At 34.7% G+C, this 25491-nt stretch overlaps 3 protein-coding genes across 3 annotated transcripts; 1 reads left to right on the forward strand and 2 right to left on the reverse strand.

Annotated features, from left to right (window-relative positions):
• Positions 1–424: 424 nt before the first annotated feature.
• On the reverse strand, positions 425–2681 carry LOC147479128 (tubulin beta-4 chain-like). The gene is made up of 3 exons (XM_086581078.1): positions 1963–2681; positions 1598–1867; positions 425–1368 (listed from the first exon to the last, which is right to left on the reverse strand). Exons 1-3 carry the CDS (start codon positions 2354–2356, stop codon positions 701–703), a joined length of 1332 nt encoding a protein of 443 aa, XP_086437204.1. The 5' UTR covers positions 2357–2681; the 3' UTR covers positions 425–700.
• A 3497-nt stretch (positions 2682–6178) lies between these two features.
• WOX1 (WUSCHEL related homeobox 1) lies at positions 6179–8309 on the forward strand. Its single transcript, XM_086577910.1, has 4 exons — positions 6179–6600; positions 6708–7019; positions 7227–7306; positions 7617–8309. The coding sequence occupies exons 1-4, from the start codon at positions 6420–6422 to the stop codon at positions 8016–8018; spliced, it is 975 nt and encodes a 324-aa protein (XP_086434036.1). The 5' UTR covers positions 6179–6419; the 3' UTR covers positions 8019–8309.
• Positions 8310–15221: 6912 nt separating this feature from the next.
• Positions 15222–17808, reverse strand: PAHX (phytanoyl-CoA dioxygenase (PhyH) family protein). Its single transcript, XM_086579996.1, has 8 exons — positions 17513–17808; positions 17368–17428; positions 16784–16852; positions 16490–16608; positions 16268–16415; positions 16036–16180; positions 15865–15951; positions 15222–15511 (listed from the first exon to the last, which is right to left on the reverse strand). Exons 1-8 carry the CDS (start codon positions 17690–17692, stop codon positions 15469–15471), a joined length of 852 nt encoding a protein of 283 aa, XP_086436122.1. The 5' UTR covers positions 17693–17808; the 3' UTR covers positions 15222–15468.
• Between the last annotated feature and the right edge of the window lie 7683 nt (positions 17809–25491).

Below are 25491 nucleotides of genomic sequence, written 5' to 3' on the forward strand. Positions count from 1 at the left end.
GTGTCCCAACTTTTCTGGTTCAGACCTTAAGGATTTTCGGTCTAGACACCCTTTGATCTACAACATCATGTTGACAGTGTAACAGGGGGATCTGAAGATAACATGGATTTGTTCTGTATCAGCCTGCTAAATGCTACATTAAATTTCTCACAAATATGATATCTTCAGTTGTCTTTTTGGATCTTGCTTATCGAAGGTTGGGAGACTACATCTAGTTGGTTGGTACTTTGTTGTCCGTTATTCTACTGTTTTTCTTATTGTTTAGTTGCCTTCATTCGCCCCTCCTGACTACGTAAACTCATAATTATCATTTGAGTTTCAGACTTCCAGCAAAATAGGGTGGATAAACTGTTGACGTAGAATGAAAGTATGAATCTTAGTTAGGGTTTTATGGGCTAACTAGTTAACCCTCTTAGTTATAGTCTTCTAGGAAACAAGATAGATTATCTTGGGGGAGCAAATAAATACATAAAGCAAGCTCCATAGGCAATAGAAAACACACTCAAGCTCAATCTGAAAAAGCCTGAATAAGGTGTCAGACGACAGGCAATAGGTAGTTTGCATTTCTACCACATTGTCCATATATTTCTGAGGTTACAAGTATCTTTCTCACATATCATCTGCATCACCAGCTTCGTGAACTCAATCAATGGTAGATCATAGCGTGAAACATATGTAGAAGTAAAGTAGTCGAACACCTTCATTTTTCCTCATCATCATCTTCATAATCATCACCATCTTCAGCTGTGGCATCCTGATACTGCTGGTACTCTGATACCAGGTCGTTCATGTTACTTTCTGCTTCGGTGAATTCCATCTCATCCATTCCCTCACCGGTATACCAGTGCAAGAATGCTTTCCTCCTAAACATTGCTGTGAACTGTTCACTCACCCTCCTGAACATCTCTTGTATCGATGTTGAATTCCCAATGAATGTTGATGCCATTGATAGCCCCCTAGGTGGGATGTCACATACACTTGACTTAACATTATTGGGAATCCACTCCACAAAGTATGATGAGTTCTTGTTCTGCACATTGATCATTTGTTCATCTACTTCCTTGGTGCTCATTTTCCCACGGAACATGGCAGATGCTGTGAGGTACCGTCCGTGTCGTGGATCAGCAGCACACATCATGTTCTTGGCATCCCACATTTGTTGGGTCAGCTCAGGGACACTCAGTGAACGGTACTGCTGTGATCCTCTGGACGTCAAAGGAGCAAATCCAACCATAAAGAAATGGAGTCTTGGAAACGGAATCAAGTTCACGGCAAGCTTTCTCAAGTCCGAGTTCAACTGCCCAGGGAATCTTAAGCAACATGTAACCCCGCTCATCGTTGCTGAGATTAGGTGATTCAAGTCGCCAACTAGATCAAACAAAGTAGAAATTATCTAACCAGTATAATGTAGAATCAAAGCTAGGGTTGCATAGATGTGTGCTACGACTATATAGCAAACTCCCGATCATGTTCTAAATGTATTGGCATATTTTTCATAGAGTTTATACACACATTCTTCTGGTAATGAATGAAGCTACATGCTCTATTTGCTCGATATAAATTGGTTTGCTTTATTTACTTAGATGTTATAACTTACAGCTTGGGGTGCTGAGCTTGAGAGTTCTGAAGCAGATATCGTAAAGTGCTTCGTTGTCAAGGACCATGCACTCATCAGCATTCTCCACCAGCTGATGAACAGAAAGTGTTGCATTGTAGGGCTCGACGACAGTGTCAGACACCTTTGGAGAAGGAAAGACGGAGAAAGTAAGCATCATGCGATCTGGGTATTCTTCCCTTATCTTTGATATGAGCAGAGTTCCCATTCCTGACCCAGTCCCACCACCAAGTGAATGACAGACTTGGAAACCTGTACATGTCCAACAGGAACTATGATCCTTCACAGTCCATAAAAGGTATATAGTAGTTATAAGTCTATCTTATATTTTTTTAAAAAGTACAAACCTTGCAAGCAATCACAATTCTCAGTTTCCTTCCTAACGACATCGAGTACTGAATCAATGAGCTCGGCACCTTCGGTGTAATGTCCTTTAGCCCAGTTATTACCCGCGCCCGACTGACCAAACACAAAGTTATCAGGCCGGAAGATTTGCCCATATGGACCTGTCCTGACACTGTCCATTGTACCTGGTTCAAGATCCATAAGAACAGCCCTAGGAACATAGCGGCCACCGTTTGCTTCATTGTAGTATACATTCACTCTCTCAAGTTGCAGCTCAGAGGTCCCGACGTACCTTCCAGTAGTATCAATACCATGCTCATCACATACTACTTCCCAGAATTTTGATCCAATCTGATTCCCACATTGTCCTCCTTGAATATGAAGAATTTCACGCATATTGGCTTACGAAGGGGTATGTTTAGGGACTTAGATTGAAAAGAAACGTCCAACTGAGTAACTAGTACTTCCACTCTCTTAGCAGAGAAGTTTGTAATAATGGAGGAATAGATAGTTTCTTATATAGAACTTTGTTCAATTCATATAGAAGAGTTAATTGAAATTCCCACTAAGAAAATGGATGGTGGGGATTAAGTTAGTAGTCCTGATTAAGCGGTTGAGAATTGTCCGGCTGGTGAGAAATAGTTTGTCCATTATTAGGTAGAATGTTTCTATACATGGTTGCCATTTGTAGTTGGATCATTCAAGCTCACCTTGCCGGCCTAGTATTACTTTGGGTGTGCTTTCTCTTTCATATTTCCTCCCTAAAGTACTAGTGTTAGCGATAAGTATCCTAGGAAATATTCAAAATTATTGCATGCTTAGCTTGAATGGTGCTTTCAGGGCCTCAGGTGATCATAAAATATTGGTAGGGTATCTGTGGTTTTTCTGTTTCTACTTGCTTGTTATTATAGTTGTCTTGATTCCGTTTTGTTTATTTGTAACTTCACTTTCAATTATGAGTGGTCGGACTGTACAGAAGCACTGTAGCTTGCAAAACTACGTGGTGCAGTGGGGATTTTAGCCGCAGGTGCTACAACCAGCCATAGAGCGGAACCGCGGGTCTAGGCACCCACACCGCTGTGGTTAAGCTAGCATCTCCATTCTCCAAGTACCGTTAGGGAGCCATATACCCTATGTTGCATGGACGTGGACATTGACGCGAACGAACGCAGACTCGGTTATATCTCAAAAATATAGGATGTAGATGCAGCAAATGACATGGAAATTAATTAATATTTATAATTTTATTTTATATAAAATTGAACATTAAAAACTAAATTAAATATATTAACATTCATAAATTCAAAATTATTAAAAATAAATAATCACAAAATTAAGTTTAATATTTCCTAATCAAATTTTAAAAACATGTCATAAGTCTTAACAAAATAAAAAAAATAAAAAATTGAGTTTTTTAATATTATTTTAATTTATTTTTTTTGTCAAAATCTGCATCCCGACTATATTGACCCGTATCCAGACTCTATCTTGACCCTCCCTCTTTCTAGTTTAGTTGACCGCATTGACCGCGTCCGACGCGGACACAACCCATTGGTTAGTGCGTCCATGATTTAGAGCATATACCCATATAAAATTGGTCTCTCCTTATCCATCATTGATTACACATTTACACGTTTAGCATATTTCTAAAGCCCAAATATTAGGAATTGGCCATCTCAAGAAACAAATTATAGATTGTCAAATGGTGATGTCCACGTTACAAAAACGAGCCCAATGATTGAATAAACGGTCTTCTCAATGATGACCATTGCTGATGCTGCGATGAGACCTTTTAGGCCCACTAAATGGTAGTTTCTTGACTTTCTTCAGAATTCTGTTTAAAATTCTATGATTCAAGTTACAGGTCATGTACATTTGTATTTTTCTGGTACTTTTCAACAATCCTGATTTTTGTTTAGTACATTACATGACTACAATACGATCTTACTTCTTGTGATGTACTAATGTGTATTATCAATATTTTATAATCTGTTGATCAAATGCCACAGTACCACACATCATCCAATTAGTTTGTACTTCATTTTTCCACATTCATGGTTTTTGTTTGCTATAGTACCACTGTACTACAATGCCTTGATACTTTTTGTTATGTGTTAAGAGTCTTTAATTTCATTATGCGATGAGGAACAATGATAGAATATATGTTTTAGAACTCCAGTATAAAAAAAGTAGGCTTAGCGCATAGAGTCATAGACTAGGGAAAGCTTCAACAACTGAGTGTGGCTGTAGGCCTGTGGTAACCGTAATAATGGTAAGAGTAAACTCTGTAAACTGTAAAAGAGATACCAAATTAACGAAACAACTTCACAATCTACACAAAGGGCACTAGAAATCGAAATTCTATTCCACAGAATTATACTTATTGGTTTGAGGATGCGTTGTGAATTAGAGTTTTAAACAACAAATCTGTTCTAGGCTTCTAGCTTCAATAAAAAATATATATATATCGTCAACAGGTCAAGCCGAATTTATGGTTTGCCCAGGCTCTCCCTAGAGTCCCTTCAAACTGTGCATATGCCACTTACAAATTCTCACGTACACTTCTCTCATTTCTCACTTGTACCTATTATTGTTTAACAACAAATAGACAAGCACCAGTAATAACTAGTAATAGCCTCAAAATAATTATGATTATTAGCAATCAATGGATCTCAAAATAGTTATACTTCCAAGAAACTGGTTGCACGTACACAGTAACTCAAAAATAGATCATTCAACCATGATGACCTTAAAGTAACTCTACGTACATTTAAATAGGCAAGTTGAAATCTGTATGGACAGTAGAGCTAGACATGGACGTATTGAAAGTGAAGTAAGAAGAAAAGAAGCAAACAAATAAGAATTCAAATAAAAACTTGTCTGCAATCTAGTAACACAAAAAAAGGTATTGTATCATTCATTCTATTGTAACTTGTACGTTGAAAAACAAATGTATATAAGACGACAAATATATTATATATGGGGATGCTTGGTGGAGAGGAATTTACATGGGTGACTAATGGGCAATGAAAGACAGGTAATGTGGGGGGACAAAAGACCAAACAGAATAGGGAAATGCGCAGATGGGAAAATTCTGAGGAAATCCGTGCAGGTAGAAGCTTAGAAGAGAATGCATAATATTGTGCTTGGAAATTATTGGTATTAACACATGAGATAAAACCTCATATACCATATACTAGATGTGTATCTTTAGATCGACTTCCAATACGAAATGGAGTATATACAAAGGAACGATTTGATATTTTGATCAGAACACTAATAAATTCAAAAATGTACATTCATGCTCAGGTGCGCTCGAATGGCAACGTTTTCCATTTTTTTTTACTGAAGTTAACTTAGCCTTGAGGTTGGAATTGCACCGTTAATTGTTATGATATTAATCAACGACGAGCATTAGAGGTGAGGCAAGTTTTACAATTTTCTGACATACGCGAAGGTTGATTTCCAAATGGACATTTGATCACAAATGTGCAAGTGTATTTAGTTTTGCCTGTGATTGGCGCACAATCCGGTAGTAATGCAAATTTGGATTTCAATAAAATATTAAAATGTTCACAGATCGACATTTGTGCTTGTCAATTTGTCATATGGTTGAAATGTTGAATGCAATGCAAATGCTGACTATCAATGCAATCTGCATTAACGTAGTTTCATTCATAAGTTGGACAAAACATGTATAACATAGTGTTACATAGAGTATAGACAAAGAATGTATCACATTGTATTGCATAGAGTATAGAATATATGTACGAGTATGGAATTATGGATAGAGAATGTGTACGAGCATTGAGCAAGGATATATAGAGCAAGGATATATAGAAGAATTGAGAGAGAGGGAGAGGGACAAAAGAAAGGGGGCAGTTCAGAATGAGAATAAGTGTGAAAGGCACGACTCGGGAGGCAAAACAATAAATGAGAGGGAAGAGGTGATGAGGCTTATGATGCCCCTCATCATCGTCACGTCGTTTTTCTTTCACTTGTCCCAATAACTCCCAGAATTCCACGCTTCCATCCATCCACCATTACCCTCTCTTCTTTCTCTCTTGTATTTCTTTCTCAGTCAACTTACTCTCTCTCTCTCTCTCTCTCTCTCCCTACCTGCCTTGTTCAATCACAATCTCTATCTCTCCATCTCAAATACCATACATTTATTTCACTCGATATAATATCCATGCACTACTACATACACATTTTCCCCTACACAATGTACCAACAATATCACTATTTACATTTTACATTACAGTAGCACCCCTTCTCCATATTAAGCCCAACATGTACAACAACTTAAACTCTCTTTTCTTCTCTTTCTAGCAACACACTTACCCAGCATTGATCCTATCTGTACCAACTCATACATACTTCTTAGAAGTAGTGATAATTGAGTTAGCTAGAATACTGTGATACTATCACTTCTAGTACTAAAAGAGGTGGAGTGAAAATGTGGATGATGGGATGTAGTGATGCTTCTGATTCATTCAATAGTCGGAAACTTAGACCTCTTATGCCAAGGCCTGCTACTACATCTAATACTACTGCTAATGGTGGTGCAACTTCAACTCATCCTTACTTGAGTAGAATTAATGGTAGTGAACTTTTTGGACGAAATAACCACCATTTCGGTAAGATTCTTTATGCTAGCTTAGCTGCAAGTGTTTTATTCCATTTGGTTTTTTGGTTCTCTAACAATAGTTACATGTTTTTGTGTTGTTATTTACTGTACCAACAGTTTCTGAGCAAAGTAAGAGAGATTATAATGCATCACCAACTATAGTGAGTTCATCAAGGTGGAATCCAACACCAGAACAAATACAGACTCTTGAAGAACTGTATCGACGGGGTACTAGAACACCGACATCCGATCAAATTCAACACATTACTGCACAGCTTCGGCGGTACGGGAAAATTGAAGGGAAGAATGTGTTCTATTGGTTTCAAAATCACAAGGCAAGAGAGAGGCAGAAGCGCCGACGTCGATGTGAATCAATTGAAGAAGATCAGCAACAGCAAAATACCGAAAACTTGGACAACAAAGAAGCAGGTAGTATTCACAATTACACCTAAGCATAGCACATATTATATGTGATGTAGCATGCACAATAACCACAGACGTGCTGATAAGAAGCTAGGGAAGGATTAGAGAAAGAGGACGTGTGTCTTTTTTTATTTATCTTTTAGTGTTTTGTTTGTTTTGTTGTTTGAGATGTAATGAGTATTAATCTGTTCTTGTTTTTCTTTATGTCCAAAGAGTCAAGTAGGACAAGTTTTGAAGTTGAGCAACATGCCAAGAACTGGGGTTTCTCTACAAACTGCAGTACTGTTACAGAGGTTAGAGGTTTTATATTGTCTTTGTTCAGTTTCTTTATTGTAACTTAGATTATCAGGTATGCCTATAAGCACTAATAGCAACGCTAATCATAGTGATAAAAAGGCTAGAATGATAGATATATAGATAGACAAAATGAAAAGGACGAGAGAGAGAGTAAAGGTGTTTGTTTGTTGGGAAATGAAAATAGTTTAAAAGCTGCTGCATTCCTTCCTATCTGTCGGGGCTAATGTCTTGAAGCTACATTGTGTAGTTGTATGTAGGGTCTTTGTTTTAGCTTTTAGACTTATTAGTATTTCAATGTGTTTTCAGGAATCTGCTTCAGAAAAAGCAGCAGAAACATCAGAAAGAATTCAATTTGAAGAGGGAGAATTACAACACACAATAAGGTCATCTGAAAGGCATACCACATGGCCGATGAAGCAGATATCATGTTCTAACACTACTACCCCCACATCTACTACTACAGCTTCTGCAGCTATAGCAACAACATTTATGAACCCTAGACACATTAACACTCAAAATTTCAGCATATTTCTAAAACCCCATCAGTTAGAATATGAGGAGCAACATGGAGAATCACATACTCTACAACTCTTCCCTGTACGACAGGACGACTTTGAGAGCGGTGCAAATGTTGCTAAGGAGAGTGAATTAAGGATTGAAACAGTGAATACCAATGGAAGTCCTCAACAGTTCTTTAAGTTCCTTTAAAGAACTTAACAAATATAGAAAGCTGCTGGAGTGTTTGTTGTGTGATGTGAGGACCTGAGGTGATAGGTTAGTCTAGTTTTTGTTGTTATTGGAAATTGGAAAGTGCTTTCAATGCCTTGTGTTACATTACTTACATAGTTACATATCATGTAAGTGCAAACATGGGAGTAAATATGAAGTGATGTGAGTGTGAAGAAGATTGCCTTAAAATGCATTTTGACCATGTTGGTTGAAAATCAATAATGCATTTCTACATCAATGAAAATGTTGCAATTTTCTTTGTTGGGGGTCTATCAAAGGTCTCATTTTAGTAACTTAGATTAATTAATAGAGATGGTGATGGAGACTCTTGGGCGGAGTCTATATCAAGAGAGGATACGTGATGTATGGATTTGGATGTAAAAGACAATTCGATGTTGAAGTAACTTAAAATCTGGCTTGAATAGACATGTTATGCGAATATATGGCTTGTAACTTTTTGAGAATATTATTCCTTTTACGTACATCTAGTGCCCTTTACCCAAGGTTCACTGGTGATCTTTGGGTATACTTCAATGAATCTAGGGATCAAATACTGCAAATACGACATTGAAGTCATTGATTATGACTTTTAACATTGGATTCAAGTTCTCAATCATATGGTTTGGAGAATTCTTATCCCTAGGCCACAGTAGGATATATGGTACGTCTAGCAAATCATTTACCAAGTTGGCAGGCAAGGTAATTAGTAATCTGAAAGAGCAAGGGAGGTACAAAGGTTAAAATCCTAGCTAGCTAGTACAACTAATCATAGTTACCCTAGAAACCAGTTTCGCCTAATTTATGCCCAATATATATAGCTGTTTTCCCTTGGATGAGAGTGATCAGGAAAATTCTTCTAATAAATATTGGGAAGCTTTTCTTTGTTGGAAATTAAACTAATATTTAAAAGAACATATAATGAATTTATGATTGATATAGGTCAAGTTAAAATGTTGAATTGAACATGTTGCTTAATTAATCTTATGCATGTAAAGCCTTATTCCATGTCAATTGATCAGTCATTTCAGTATTTCACACTCTGGGTTACTGGCCTAAGCATATTTCGCATCCTACATCCAAATCAATTTTGGCACCGGTTTCACATTCAAGCAAATGTTCTACAACTCATTATTTCCCACGACAAAGTCGATCTGTTTCTTAGTAGAGTGGTATGTTTTTCACAATTTGCATTGGCCTTTTTTTCCTCAGTTTCTACAAAAAGTTGGTAATGGGATATGGTTATTGTGGCACCTCGGCAACTTGACCGGTACATTAGATCTGTAGAATAAATAAATGATTAACAGAGTCTTAATTATGGTGTCATATACTCAGATGCTTTAACAATCTTCAATGAATGATATATACATATATTTTTCTGTTTCTGGCTTGGGCATCAAATTGTATGGAAATCCCAATACTCCTTTCAGAAGAAACATGCAGTCACAATTTCAAATTTTCAAATGAACGTTACCCTAAATGCATGCCAAGAGTGCATTTATGCAGACGTGGGGAGGGCATGTTGTTGTCTCATTGGACAAAATTTTACTCGGATTTGGCTCACTTGTGGGGACTGAGATCTCTGATTCTGGTCCAAGATGACCTGCCCTTTTTAAGGCAATTAATGTCAGCTGGTTGCTGAAAACCATCTCTTTTATTGAGATCAAAGGTCCAATTCTAGGACAATACTCATTTCTTTTTCACGACACAATCATTATCATTCTACATTTTTCACCAAGAAACCAAGAAAAAGGCCTGCTGACCCCAAAACATAGCTTTATCCCAGAAATCAACCTGCTCTTACATTCCCTTCCTGATTCCTCCATTATTCAATTGTCCGTCCAAACCTAATTTTCTTTTCAAGTAAGCACATATCTAAAGTTTTTGTTTTGTTTTGTTTCTTAAGAATTCCTTAATTTACACTTGTACATGAAATGCTCAAAATAACATTTTTTTTGCTAAAATATAATTAATTAATATATAAAATGCTCAAAATAACAGGTTAATTAAAGACAGTGAGTATTTACTGTATATATACCTACCTAAGAAAGCACATATCAAAGTTTTTTATTACTCCATTTGTATGCTGGGTTAGCATTACCTTGACAATAATATGAATTGGTCCATGACTCCATCCCAAATTTCAAACATAAAAGTTTAAAACACACACCACATGTCCCTAGCCAAGTCATGGTATCAAACCCAACTCAATAGCATTATCAAGATTCACGGCAATGTCTTGGGAAGGAACAAAATTTAAGAATTTTAGTCTAGATCTTGAATACGAAAACTTTTTTTTTGTTCAAGATAACCTTCAATAAATAGGCTAGCCATAGGTTCCAGCTGAAAAATATGATACCTTACGAGTTTGCAGCTTTAATCTAGACAAATTGACAGTAGTTAGAAGTAGGTAGACAAGAGTACAAGACCCTAAAGTCTACTTACATGATGAGATCATCTTGGGGATGTTTGTTTTCTCTTTCTCCCCAGCAAAGCTTATGCTTTTCTGTGCTAAATTCAGCTTTTACGAAAGCAAAATTGTATCTAGATATAGCCAAAATAAGTGTCTAAAAGTGAATTTTATCAAATTTATGTCGGTACCAGAGCAACTTTGTTCTGGTCCATCCCCAGAAAGCACGCTCTACATTGACCAAAACATATTGTTTTCCACAATTTTTTGGTGAACCAAAAACAAATTCTATTGCTGGATATCTAATCCACGTCTCTGGGATCTGAAAAATCACAACATTTAGAAAACCATTCCCAGTGTTCATTGTACCATTGGCCGGTTGTTGCTATGCTCATGGTAGGCACTCTCACTCTCAAATACCAAATACCACCTTTATACAATTACACAAGCAGTATATTTTCTTTGTTAAAGGAAGAAACATATAAATAGATGTGAAACTCTTATTCTAAATTTTGTAGAGTTTGAGGACATTTTATTACTATTATTATTATTATTAGGAAGGACATTGGTCATCAATTCCGTATTCGGGACCATCACAGTCCATCACTCTATCATCGTCAACGTGGTCGTTTTTTCTGTATTCGTGATACAAATTGGTGACACCACTTAAAAGAAATGGTTCGGGTTGTATTAATGATTAAATCAGTCCTTTGATTTGATTACAGGAAAAGAAGAATCAATTAAGGCCCACTCCTAAAATCATAGGTGTTGTCATACAGTCATAATTATCCAACCATCTGGGCTAAGGATCATGGATTAAGTGAATTATGTATGTATGATGACGAGTTTTCCTCTCCAATAATTTAGATTAATGAACTACAATTTTTATAAAAAAAAAAACAGGTGGGATAGTGGCGACAATTTTGCATATGATTCAAGAAGAATGATCTTCTTATGTGGCATATTTTGGCTATCACTGGATCCATATTACTCCGCTCTGGTCTCTTTCCTTAAGATTTATCCAATCCTCAACAGGGCTCAGGTTGCGTGGACGAGCAGTAAACACTGATTTATCTTTTTATCTTTTGTCATGGGCCTTGTTCGCAAGCATGTTGAAAATGTTATGATTTTGATGGACCGTTTAGCTGTTTTTGAAGATCCACAATGTGAATTAGTGCTCTAACGAGCTTGTGTTGGGCTTCCTAACCTGGTCTTTGCGATTCATACTTGTTCACCATCATGTTTTAGGGAGGCAGTTAAGATTTTTAACCGGCATCTTTGTAGTGTTCTTCAGGGTATTATAGTTTTTTATGGTCCTGGACTTTGGTGATTTGCAGTGGTGTTTAACGACACTTCCATTACGTCTTCGTGGGTTAAGTATCTATTGTGTCACTGATGTCTCTACATTTTGTTTTTGTGGCCTCCCTTTTTCAGACATTTGAACTTCATAATCACATTCTTAGGAGTTGTGGTATAGTTCATATGGATGAGATTCTTGATGATGCTAGTAGTACATTGTGTCTTTGTCTACTTAATTTTGACCTTAATTTTTTGGTTGTGAATGCTATCGTCCTTTCAAAACCATAAAAAGTTATGGTGGAAGCCTTCTAGGTAAGATTGTTGATAGTTTTGAGAGGGAGTTTGAGTTAACTACTCGCCAAAAAGCATGGGAACATGCAAAATATTTTCTATTTTCGATGGAGGGACTTGGGTAGCATATGTCGCCAGTAGAGTATCGTGATATTCTCCAATACCGTCTCGTGATCCTTTTGTACTCTGATGGTGGTTTTTGCCCAGTTTGCAAAAAAAGTAGACTGGATGCGTTCGGGGACCATTCATCACGCTGTAGACATTTTACAAGTTTTAAATACCGACATGATCATGTTAGAGACATTTTATATGATGCATTTTGGAGGGATGGGGTATAGGTGAAGAAGCAAACTCCTGTCAATTTTCTCACTAATTCGAATGAAGGTAGATCACCACTTTGACCTGCAGACGTCTTGATTTACAGTTGGTCTGAGGGAAAACATATGTGCTGATGTGACTGAAGTCTCTCCGTTGGTTGGGCTTGAGAATAAAGATTTTGAGGTGGGAAAAACAGCTAATAGAGCAACGACATGAAAGATGGAGAAGCACGAGGAAACTTGTATGCATAACTAATAATATTGTTTTATTTCGTTCAGTTTCGACAATTTCGATTTCTTGGCATAACAGTCTGTTGAGCTCCTCAAAAGATTTCAGAAAGTTACAAGCAGTGTCATGACAGTTGGTTTTAACGAGTTGGTTTTTAAATTAATAGGATCTATTATTCAGAAAGAACTTGCGGCGCAACTTGTTGCATGTTTGCTATAATTATTTGTATAACTCGGATTATACATTATTATTATTATTATTGCTAAAATTACTTTTTTAATTATGTAATTAATATAAAAGTTGGTTTTATTGTGACAACAACACTTGCTTCTGATATCTTTGTCCCCTCATAAGAAGTAATGGCTGGTCCTAGTATTTGAGAGTTATCTAAAAACTCTAATAAATGTCATAAATTGTACGTACACGTGTATTTTAAATTGAACATGTGAACATTATAATATATGTACATGCGTCATACATAGGATAAATATACATACCACAATTGTTTAGTTGCAGTGCAACTATTCATTATCCTAAGTACACGTTTATTAATTAGTATATACAAAAGTTTTTTTTTTAATGAGTACAATATATTAGTTAATTCATAATATATATGTAGACGTTGACATTATTATTAACATTTATAATACACATGTTTAATATAATATTATAAAACATCCGTTTAATAATATATATTCATTATTATGCTACATATATTTAGAACACGTTCACACCTAACAAACAAAAAATTATATATTATAATATTTGGGCTTATTTTTATTTAGTGTAATATAATAATCTTTATATATCAAAATCAGAATAACCAGTTTCGATTTCGGTTCGGATGCCCATCAGTTTTTTACAATTTGGTTTTAATGGTTTCGTTTATTTATCGGTTCGGTTCTTGAAGACCCATAGTCTACATTTTAAGGTCCAAAACCGTTTGAATCTTGGTAACGTAGAGGAGTTAGAAATCAAATATATAAAGGGGAGGGATAGAGGCACATTCTTATGCGCACATTATAGCCACATTTTTCACATACAAATGAATTAAGGTCTAGTTTCTGATGGAGATGATCTCCCCACCATAAAGATCATTCTCACAAAAAATTATAATATTTGGATATGTCTAACTATGTAAAAATTAGTGTTCATTTTTAAGCTTTTTATCTAACGGTCCAAAAATTTTGTGAGCATGTTCTAAGGTTAGATTTCTTTGAATGAGCTGAATTTCTCCATGGTGGGGAGATTATATCTACAAAAATTCAGCATTCAATTCTACTTTTAAGTCCACGATTTTGCTTGGATTAATTTATAATGTGGCTACAGTGAATGTGCCTCTATCCCTCCCCATATATAAATAACATGTGTAATCACTGTTGGCACATATAGTCTACCTCCTCAAGCAGTCAAGCGTATTAGTAAAGCGCACAACTCATCTGTTTAGTAACCAGGGAAACTTCTGGAGTTTGGATGAATATAAATGAGGAAAGAGTTCCTCTGACTCCTCTGAGCTGCTTAGTCTTCTTTAGAGTTTAGACGTACGAGTGTTGCTGTCGTATTTGAGCAAACCTGTGTCATAGCCATAAACCTACGTGTTCAGCTACCTAAACAATTATTTGATTTTCTTTAAGAGGGAAGCCTTGTGCCTATGGACTACTATGAGCCTCTATTTATAGAGTGGATAACCATACTTCAAAATTGCATGGAATTTCACAACATTTCTCGGAAATCATAAGATGTGGCAATGAAATTTAACAGATAAATTCCTGATAGGCGAACTCAATTCACTGATGATTTATAGCGAAAATAGAGATATTTTTTACAAAAATATCAGAATATCAGAAGATATAAACTTAGCTCAGCTCTCACTAAGCATTTGACGCTGTGGGATTATTGTTACTCGCTCCCAACACCCAACTAAAAAAGTTTGAATACTTTATATCCCCACTCTTCCAGAGTCCACATAATTTATAACCGCTTGAATAGAGCTACTTTCTTTTGTTAGAACTAACTCAGGTTGGTGATGCTATAAAAATTGAACACTCAGAGAGAATACCAAAAATATCAGACGATGGCCAATCCTATGCCTCTGCACAAAAGTTTGTACTAATGTATAGTATGCCAATTTTTTACAGATAAACAAACTATACAGCCTTTCATGGTCCTTCTCGATAAGGAGTCAACACTTTCTCTTCAAACCTGAACATGTAGCTATAACTTATATCTATAATGGGTTATAGTTGTATAAACAGGGAGTGAGCATGGAATGATGGAAAAGGATGATCGGTACTAGCATCACAACACATGAGGCAGCAGGACAACGCAATTGGGGGCTGTATTCATCCCAGTCGCGTTTTTTTTTTTTTTTTGTGATGCACGTAATAGCCTGCAAACCACGTGCATCGAGTAAACCCAGGAGAAGAATTGAACAGGAGCAAACCCAGGGCCGGCCAGTCACGTTTTTTGACAAAGGCATGTCTTCAATAGATTTAATCATCCATCAATGATGTTGTCAGAATTGAGTTGAAGCAAGAGAGTGTAACATCTCTTTACTGTGAAATGCTTATGGAGTTTCGAAGGTGAATGCATGCCCTAGGTTTTATATCAATAATGTTCTCAGAATTGAAGGCATGGGCTTGGAGGGAAGAAACAAAAATAGTTTATTTGACTATTCCTTACACATTATGACCAAATTATAACACACTGATAAGACTTCAATCTTTGGACAAGTTCCACCATTACCGGTACATTAGTGGATAACATCCTAAACGTCCAAGCAACAAGTAAACTGAACAGATTATCACATTACCCCATAGATAAAGGCAACCCGATGTTGAATCCTGATCAAACTTTCGAACGATAATACAGCAAGCCAAGCTTCAATCAAGAAACGTACAGAGGTTTGGGGTCTACTTTTCTTCTGAGCCTGAAATATGACAAACAAACAACAAACAAGCCATAAATTGGATTGTAAGATAAAGAAATCACTCTGAATATGCCAGTAGAAGAGACCCATCATACTAATTTCCAAATGCCAATATTTTTAGTTCCATTAAACATCATCTGAACCAAACTAAATTACATCTGATAGAACGAAAGTCCAGTCTTAAATATGCCTCTTTGACAAACAACATTCGTGTGCCATGCCCTGTAAATGGATCTTAAAACACCCACACTGAGAATACACTCGGTAATTGATGAAAACTTGGAATTGGGGATATTATACTCCCACTCCTGAACAGAGTAAACACAATACTCGACAAAAGAATACAGACATACCAGTTGTCTGGTGCCCACACACAGCTGTCCGTATCCACAACATGCAAGCTTAAGGCATGTCTTGACTTTGGGGATCTATTCTCAAAGCTGTATTTCAGTTTCAGATAAATAGAGAGAGTGAGAGAGCGCCAAAGTAGGACGGTTGTAAATCACTTTTGCATAAAAACTAACCTTTGATGTATAAGATCGCCATGAATGACCACCAACGATCCAGCTTTAACTTCAATGGACACAAAATCTTTCTGATCATACGATGGGGATGGAAAATCAAAATGAACCCCTTCTTCATCTCTAATGAACCTTCTCACTAGACCATCTGGAAACACAGCACAATTCTAAAAGATTAGACTAAAGTTTCTGACTACAAAAGAAAACCACAAACTATTGCATACAAGGGTAATACTCTTGTGTGATCCAGGAATAACCCAGAGGCAACCATTAACAACAGTTGCATCTTCCAGAGCTAACCACAACCCTGTACATGATGGCGGGTCTGTATAAAGGAACGAGTTATCCTGATGGGGCACTACCTCTCCTCCAATACCAGGTTGCTGTAAAATAATAAGTCAACAATGTTGATTAATGGAATTAATAATCTTAAATGTTTACTAGATAAGTAAATTACCTTAAATATGTACATTGACTGAATGATAACTGGCTTCTTGTAACCCAGTGAAACTAACAAACTCGAGGTTTCCTCTGAATTGCAGAATCTTTGGAATACAGGGTCATGTTCATGCAAAGCTGTAAAAGTGAAATTAATTCAAATACTCTATGCAGGTGGTGCCAACTAGCAAAGTCGGTAAAACCTTTGGGTGATGATACCAGAGGTCTAGGGTTCGAACCCTGCCAACATCAAAATATCAAACACTCTACTGTTTCATTAACATTTACATGGGATAGAACTCAAAAAAATTACCATGACCAACTTTGTTAATAGATAGCTCCTTTGGGTTCTTTAACTTTCCATCATCATCAAATGCCTTCTCTGCAATAATCCAATATAAGAGCATCTTTAGGAGAGATACTTTCCTAGCATCAAACACTAAATTTCCAATAATTTGGTGTTTTTTCATCTCCAGGAGAATCATATGTTGATGAAAACACCAAAAAAACACCAAACCAAACACCAAATCGACCAAAATTTGGTTCCAAAATTAGTCTTTTTATCAAAATCTCTCAAATGGTTTTTCTAACACCGCATAGGCTTGGCTTCTAAGTGGGCTTATATATGAGAGATTTGGGAAGAAAAATAAAACCGGCGTGAGAGATTTGGAAAGAAAATAAATAAGAAAGTTAATGTAGACACATTGCGTGGCGCGCCCAAAACCGCATGAACTATATGGCGCGTCATTTAATATCGAAAATTTGATGTTTCTCCTAAAGATGGTTGGTGTTTTTTTGGTTTGGTTCAAAATTTTGGTGTTTTTTTGGTTTCTCTACTAACATGCTCTAAGCAAATAGAATTACAACATAATAAGAAGATTAAATGACGGTTTATACCCTCGAAAAAGAAGGAAATCTTCTCAGCACTCTCGTAAAAATGATCATCTGTCAGTTGTTTCTGCACAAAGATTCAAACTTTAATAAACATACAAAGATTTGACTATTATTATTATAAAAAAAAAAAAAAAAAAAAAATTGAAACCTGGTTTTTGGAAGAGAAGACTGAAGCGGTGGAGCAATCAAAGGAGTTGAGTAATTGGTCCATTCTATTTCTCATGCATTGGATTTCATCTGCCTTTGCAAATGATTCTATTACCATATATCCTTTCGATTCGTAAAATTCCAGCTGCTCTCGACTCAAACTTCCCAAAAAAATTCCCATCTCTCCTTTTTTTTTTTTATAGATTCTCTGAAATTTTCGACTTGATAACAAGTGTATCTTTGGATGACGTCAGCTATTATCATCCCGAAACGCCAGCTGTTTCATTATATCACAGTAGGCTATTGTAGTGGATCAATTAACAGTTTCTATGGAAAAACTTTCATAGCTTGTGGGCCAAGAAATATCACAAAGAGGCCTAAAAAATTTCTTTTTCTTTCAAACCTCATAAATCCTGTAAAATGATTGTAATTTAGTTTGTAGGTTTTTCAAATGTGTGATTTATTATTATTATTATTATTTTTTAATTATTGGTAAGCCTGTTTAAGTGAGATCAGTAACTATTTGATGCTAGCAGGGTTTGAGCTATATACCTCTGGTATCATCACCCAAATATTTTATCGACATTTGGTAGTCGGTACCTAAACTTATTAGTATTTCGACTTCTTCGTAGTTGGGCTTAACTAACATGATCTATCTTAAGTTTATGAAAGATCTTAAGCAAGGTCTTGGAAAAATTAATCAGTCTCCTTTGTTAAGCTAGTTTAGTCAAGTCTTCACAAGCTGCTAATTGATGATGAATTTGATGCTAAGGACGCCCCTTTCTGTTTTAACGCAGTTATGCTTTTATACGCGTGTCATACTCCAAATTTCTAGAAAATTTAAAATAGGAAATTATCCAAAATATAAATATCTCAATGGTTCAATCATCTGAAAACTCAAGATGAAACAAAACCCTAATAACCCATTATGAAACACAATATTAAATATCTGAGATCAAACTAGATCAAAATAACAACTTGTTCATTCACGAATAAAAAAAAAAACTAGACCATAAAACTCTATTAATTACATCTGTTACGAATCAAAACTTTACACTTCATAAAACTTAAACCAGAAAACTCTAAGAGCAAATCCAAATCACGTGTCCTCATCCACTGCACTCCACCATCTATGTTTCTAAGAACACACCCACGTTGCAAAACATGGGTCAACAAATTGAATTTGCTAGTATGAGTAAGACTAAAATATAAAATAGCAATACGTTTATATCTTTCGAATAAAAAAATATATTATTCAATCATTTCGACTTAGAAGACAAGTTAGTTCCGTATTCTCAAAATGGCATGCAATTTCTTCCCAATATACATTTCTAAAAAATCTCATATAACAATATTCATCATGCTCACTTTCCAAAATAACTCACAATATAATTTCCACTTACATTCAACTTATTACATACACATATGATAACTTATTTAAATATGAGTTTGATACATTTTACCTTTAAGTCAGCACGTCGTCTTAGGGTAAGACAACGTCTCTGCATAAATTGTTATTAAGTCCTACCCTCCTACAAAACAAAGTTAGATTTTCCAAACATAATCATTTATAGTATGCATCTATTTCACTCTCACTGCAACCATCGTGGGTATATATAATTTGGCATAATATATCGCCAATATTAACATTTATGTCACACCACCATATCCATATTATCATAATATATCACCAATATTAATTAACATTCATATCACACCACCATATCCATCATATCATAATATATCACCAATATTAATTAACTAATATTCATATCACACCACCATATCCATCATATCACGCTAACCATATTCACATTCCTTCGTAAGAAATTATATGCATTATATCATAATATATCACCAATCATATCCAACAACTCGTTCATACTTAAAGCCAATATTTTTCTTAATAAAACTCACTCATCTACTTATGAGAACAAGAAAAATATCACAACCAGATAGTACATTCATCCATTGTGAATATCAACTCACACAAACCACGTATATATTTATCATAAAAAATTATGTACATCATAATACATAAATGTTCATATACAATAACTCAGTCACACGTAAAATCAATGTTTTACTTTAATATCACTTGTCTACTTATGATAACGATGAAAAAGTTACAACCAGGGAGTACATTCATCCCTCGCGATTATCAACTCACACAAATCACATAAACATTTCTCATAAGAAATCATATAGATCATATGCAATAACTCTATCACACGTAAAATCAATATTTTACTTTGCTTATTAATTATCTCGTTGACCCATTAATTAAAAGACACAGCCCAACCTTTAGTTCCTATTCCACGATTTGCACTTCACACATTTGCCAAATCACACATATCTGTGTGCCTCACTCACACCGAGTACCACTACAAGACATATGTCCCAAGAGGGGATATTGCTTTCAGGAAACATATTTTCATCTTGTAAACTTGTAACTTGTGAGTCACAGCTATCTCTTGGCTTTTCATACACATACACAAAGCCTTTTTTGGGTATAACAAAATATCAGGTCATTCATGGCACATTCAATGAATACCTTGGGTCATTCCCGCCACATTCAAGGAATACCCATCATAAAACTAACAAGTTATTCATAGCACATTCAATGAATACCTTGGGTCATTCCCACCACATTCAAGGAATATATTCATACCTATATTTTCGTACACTCAAGGAATACAACCCACCTGCAAGGCGAATGCCTTAGTTCCTCTTTAAGGCGGCTTTTCACATGACATCATTAGTCATAAACATTTTTTTTCATTTCTTTTCATCAAATAGGCGTTGAGAGATCTAAAGATGTGGGCGACACATTAAATTTTCACCAAACACTTTTACACCGGATTTTAACACTCAAAAATTCTCATTTATTATAATATTTTCATTATAAAACAAACATCGTCTCAAATAATAATTCATTACTAAATATTCCAAACACAATAACTAATCAACTCACCTCATTATCAATTATATAAATCATAGATATCAAAATGTTCACTCAGGAATAACGCATTAGTTAAATGTCTCGTGAATACATTTTAAACAACCACAATCACGTACACAATTAAGTACTAACATTGTTCACATATAGTTATCACAATAACTAATAACTAATATATAATATAGTGGTTGTACTTTTGCTTAAAGCTACCTACGTATCCAAATCTTTCAAGATTGGAATCAAGCCTTTGTAGTTCTTATAATCCGCATAGTCAAAGTCAAAGAACAATAAGAATTCATGTTTTAAGGTTGTACACTTCATTTCCCTCAAATTAAATTAATCTTATAAGTGTTCTTGCTACTGACTGATTTTCTTCTGCATTAATCAGGTGTTTTACCTAATCTATTTTTTTTTAATTGATATCAGAGCCATGACAGCTTAATTTGAGGTTAGTGCATAACGGTGAGAAAATGTCTTACAATTATATTTAATTGTTTTATTTCCTAAAAAGATGTAAGTAAGAGATATTAGTATGATTAAAGAAAAAGGCGTGAGGGTTACTCTTAAGGACTACTTGCTAAAAGGTTCGATTTTCCGACCACAAGAATGTCCGCCTGGATCCTAAAATACTGTTGACTCTTCCTTTCCAATATTATGAATAATATCTTATTAGAGATGAAGTTAGGATCACTTAATTTCATTCTTGTTAATATAAGACTATTTGCATTAGCAATAGGTCATTATTGTTTCTTTGTGTTTATATTGGTAACTTTGGGACGTCACCCAAGTCGCGTAGGGATTATCGCGATGTCGTTTAGCGGGGATATCGTTTAGGCCGCTTTTGCACCGTAAAGGCGTTGAGGCGATGGTTTTACTTAATATAAACATTAAAGACTTGATTTTGATTGTACTGTTTATAATATTTAGATAATAAGACGATGTATCAACAATTGCATCATGAATAGTTTTAATACTGTTTGGTATAGTTATAATTCATTATACTCTACCTGTTTTGCACTAACACCTCAACACCCATGGCACAGTCATCAAATAATGATTATCTGGGTTCAATTAAGAACACATAATTAATCAAGTATGATCTCGACACACAGGACAAAATAAATAAATGGATGATTCCTAATATGGATCTCAAGACCATATATAAATATGGTAGCTGGATGGAAAAATTGACCAACAAAATTGCAGTAAAAACTATGGAACAAACTATTAGTTTACATTCCATGAGTAATAATTTGCATCTTTTATGTCCTCGGGATTTATATCTTTATGTGAAAAATTATAAATTTATTCATATAAGATTAATACAGGTTGCTTTTAGACCTTTGACCCTTTTGGGTATGAATGCTTTTATTCAAGCAACTCTCAGAGATGCTAGATGTCTCGACTATTTATCGTCCCTCATGGGAGCTGTAGAGACTAGTCTTTGTCATGGACCAGTCTATTTTGATGTCTATCATAATTTAAGTTTATCTTTATCGGATAGAAATCTTTATGATTCTTTATCATTACAAATTCAGGCTAAAGGTTATAACTTTTTACCTAGATCTGGATCTGAGGTAATTGGAATCACTTACAAAATTCACTATAAGGTGTTACAAACTCTAACACCAAATGCACGGCATAAAACTACACCAGGTAAGACTGTGTTAATTGACACAAATCTTTTAACTTCTAGTGTAGCAACACCCATGATGATTCCTTGGAGTGCAATCCAATTTCCAGATTCATGGATATGCAGAAACGCTGTTCAACCATAGCCAATCATTAATAATGATTTAGATCAAATAATTCAATCAACATAAGGTGAAGTTATATTGAACTTTAAGAAACCTTTTGTTAGTAGAAGTTTGTCTTCGAGATCCTCTTATAAGATCTCCATACCACAATCTTTTAGGCATTTAGTTTAAGATACTGAATCCATATCTCAGTACAATCAATCTGTAGAAGAGATTCGTATATCTAATCAACAAATACCACATGGTATTTATACACAAAAAGCTAGGGAATCTCCCACAACGTCAGAAATGGATTTTGTTTTATAATGGATTATACACCTTATGAAACTTATCAATTTTATAAATTAAAATATGAAGAGTTGAGTAAATATTTTACTCCTACGGAATTGAAACCTATGATTCGACCTTATAATGATTATTATGATTATCATCAAAGGAATCAAACTACTATTGCAAAATGGTTTTGTCTTGAGTATCAGGATCATAAAATTCTGAATGGCAGAGTTGAATGTGCAGCTTTGAGAAAAGAGATGACTGACTATTTAATAGCCAACAAGAGGCTAGGCTTAGGGCCAATGTAAATAGTGAGTTATCTAATAATAGTGATAATAATATCTTACCTAATAAGGAGGTAAGCAATAATCAGTTACAGGAAAAGAGTATTCCTCAACCAGTAATTTCTGCAGAAAAGCAGACTATTACTATTGAGAAATGTACTCCTGTAGACAATAAGAGGGTAAAATCTATTTCTCAGGATAATAATTATTTACCCACTCAATCTGAGGTTAGAGAAGATTTATCTAACACTGCATGAAAAGCTCAGGATAATTGTATTGGAGTATTAGAATGTGATCAAAAGCATTATTTTGTTCATCCTCCAATAATACCTATAGTACCTTTAAATATAAAGGATAATATTGAAAATGTGAAACCACCTAAAAAGCAGAAAGTATTAGTCAAAAAGACTAATGATAAAGTTAAGACTTATAAGAAACCAAAAAGTCTTAAAGAGAAACAACATTGGAAGAGACTCAGGCATAAAGCTAAAGCTCTCCGATTTTGTCATAAATGTGATCATTATGGTCATAAGTCTAGTCAGTGTTCTACTAGACCACAAGACTATAGTAATCTTTTGAAGATAAGGAAATTTAAGATTAATCCACAAGATAAGATATATAATCTTAATTATCTTCAGAACTTTATGACTTTACAAAATCTTGGTTCTTATAATAATATGAGACTTTCTAGTAATATTTATTTTAAAGGTAATTCTCGTATTACTAATATTCCTGATTTACAATATGAGGTTAATAACCTTAAAACATAAATAAAAACCTTCAAGATTAATAAGAATCTTTTGGATAGTTCTGTTTCTCAGAACTATAATAAGCTGGATAATATTATATTCCAAAGATGGAATGTTTATGTCACTTTGGTGATTAAAAGAGAATATACTCTTACTAATCATATTGCTCTCATTGATAGTGGAGCAGTCCGAATTGCATTCATGAAGGATTAATTCCTACTAAATATTTTGAGAAATCTACTCAAAACCTTCCTACTGCTAGTGGTGCACCTATGCAGGTAGCACATAAATTAACAGATGTATTCATCTGCAAATAGGGACATTGTTTATCTTCCACTTTTCTTATAGTTAAAGATATGTCCCAACATACTATTCTAGGGAATCTTTTCCTTAATTATATCATGCCTATTACCAGTATTATTGAGAAATGTATTCATGCAACAATTAATAATAGAAGAGTTATTTTTGAATTCATAACTCCTCCTGTGCAGAAGCAGATTGTTATGATTAATAATAATTTGGTAGCAAAAGAAAGTCAATTAAACTTTCTCAAGGAAGAAATAACTTCTTTGAAGTTACAACAAAGGCTTAACAGTAAGGAATTTCAGGATATAATTGATAAGATAAAAAACCAGTTTATCTCTGAAGTTTGTAGTGATATTCCCAATGCTTTTTGGGAAAGAAAGAAACATATTGTCTTTTACCCTATGAATCAAGCTTTTAATGAAAAGTTTATTCCCACTAAAGCTAGACCTAGTCAAATGAAATCATATTATTTGACTTTGTGTCAAAAAGAGATCCAGAGTCTTTTGGATAAGAAGTTGATTACTCCAAGTAAATCTCTTTGGAGTTGTACATCTTTTTATGTTAACAAAGCAACTGAGAAAGAAATAGGTGTTCCCATACTGGTTATTAATTTCAAACCTCTTAATGATGCCTTACAATGGATTAGATATTCTATTCCTAATAAAAATGATTTATTAGATCACTTATCCACGACAATCATCTTCTCGAAGTTTGACCTAAAGTCAGGATATTAGCAAGTCCAAATTGCCCCTGAAGACAGGTATAAAACTGCTTTTACTGTACCATTTGGACATTATGAATGGATTATAATGCCCTTTGGATTGAAAAATGCTCCTTCTGAGTTTCAGAATATTATGAACGATATTTGTAATCCTTATTCGGATTTTTCTATTGTTTATATTGATGATATTCTAATTTATTCTAAATCTCTAGAACAACATATTAAGCATTTAAAGATTTTTAAAAAGCTTATTAAACGGAATGGTTTAGTAGTGCCTGCACCTAAGATGAAATTGTTTCAAACAACTGTTTGTTTTCTTGGTCATAACATTACTAAAGGAAAAATAATTCCTATTGACATAAGTATTGAGTTTACATCTAAATTTCTTGATGAAATTTTAGATAAAACTCAATTATAGAGATTTCTTGGTAGTCTTAATTATTTGGCAGACTATTATAAGAATCTTTCACATGATACCTCAATTCTATACTCTAGACTAACTAAGGTCCCAACAACTTGGAGTACAGCCCATACTCTTGCAGTACAAAAGATTAAGCTTAAAGCAAAGTAATTACCTTGTTTATCTTTGCCTAATTTTGAATGGTTTAAAATTGTTGAAACAGATGCTTCCAATATTGGTTATGGTGGTATCTTAAAATAGAAGAATCCTATTTATAGTAAAGAAGAATTAATTCGTTTTACTTCTGGAACTTGGAAGAAAGCACAAATTAATTATTCTACTATAAAACAAGAGATTCTTTCCCTGGTAAAATGTATTCATAAATTCCAGGATGATTTATTAAATCAGAAGTTCTTGGTAAGGATTGATTGTAGTGCTGCTAAACAGGTATTACAAAAAGATATCAAGAATATTGCTTCTAAATAGATTTTTGTAGGATGGTAAGCGGATCTTTTTGCCTTTGATTTTGAT

Source organism: Coptis chinensis, chromosome 8, assembly GCF_015680905.1.
Source record: "Coptis chinensis isolate HL-2020 chromosome 8, ASM1568090v1, whole genome shotgun sequence".
In the NCBI taxonomy this organism is placed as follows: domain Eukaryota; kingdom Viridiplantae; phylum Streptophyta; class Magnoliopsida; order Ranunculales; family Ranunculaceae; genus Coptis; species Coptis chinensis.

Excerpts from the sequence above, each read along its gene's own strand:
- LOC147479128 (XM_086581078.1), bottom strand. The coding sequence starts at position 2,356 with ATGCGTGAAATTCTTCATATTCAAGGAGGACAATGTGGGAATCAGATT. Across the intron at positions 1,868-1,962 it reads GAATTGTGATTGCTTGCAAG|GTTTCCAAGTCTGTCATTCA; the intron begins GTTTGTACTTTT and ends GGACATGTACAG. Across the intron at positions 1,369-1,597 it reads CAAGCTCAGCACCCCAAGCT|TTGGCGACTTGAATCACCTA; the intron begins GTAAGTTATAAC and ends TGTTTGATCTAG.
- WOX1 (XM_086577910.1), top strand. The coding sequence starts at position 6,420 with ATGTGGATGATGGGATGTAGTGATGCTTCTGATTCATTCAATAGTCGG. Across the intron at positions 6,601-6,707 it reads ACGAAATAACCACCATTTCG|TTTCTGAGCAAAGTAAGAGA; the intron begins GTAAGATTCTTT and ends CTGTACCAACAG. Across the intron at positions 7,307-7,616 it reads ACTGCAGTACTGTTACAGAG|GAATCTGCTTCAGAAAAAGC; the intron begins GTTAGAGGTTTT and ends ATGTGTTTTCAG.
- PAHX (XM_086579996.1), bottom strand. The coding sequence starts at position 17,692 with ATGGGAATTTTTTTGGGAAGTTTGAGTCGAGAGCAGCTGGAATTTTAC. Across the intron at positions 16,416-16,489 it reads AGTCAATGTACATATTTAAG|CAACCTGGTATTGGAGGAGA; the intron begins GTAATTTACTTA and ends ATTATTTTACAG. Across the intron at positions 16,181-16,267 it reads TATTCCTGGATCACACAAGA|ATGGTCTAGTGAGAAGGTTC; the intron begins GTATTACCCTTG and ends CTGTGTTTCCAG.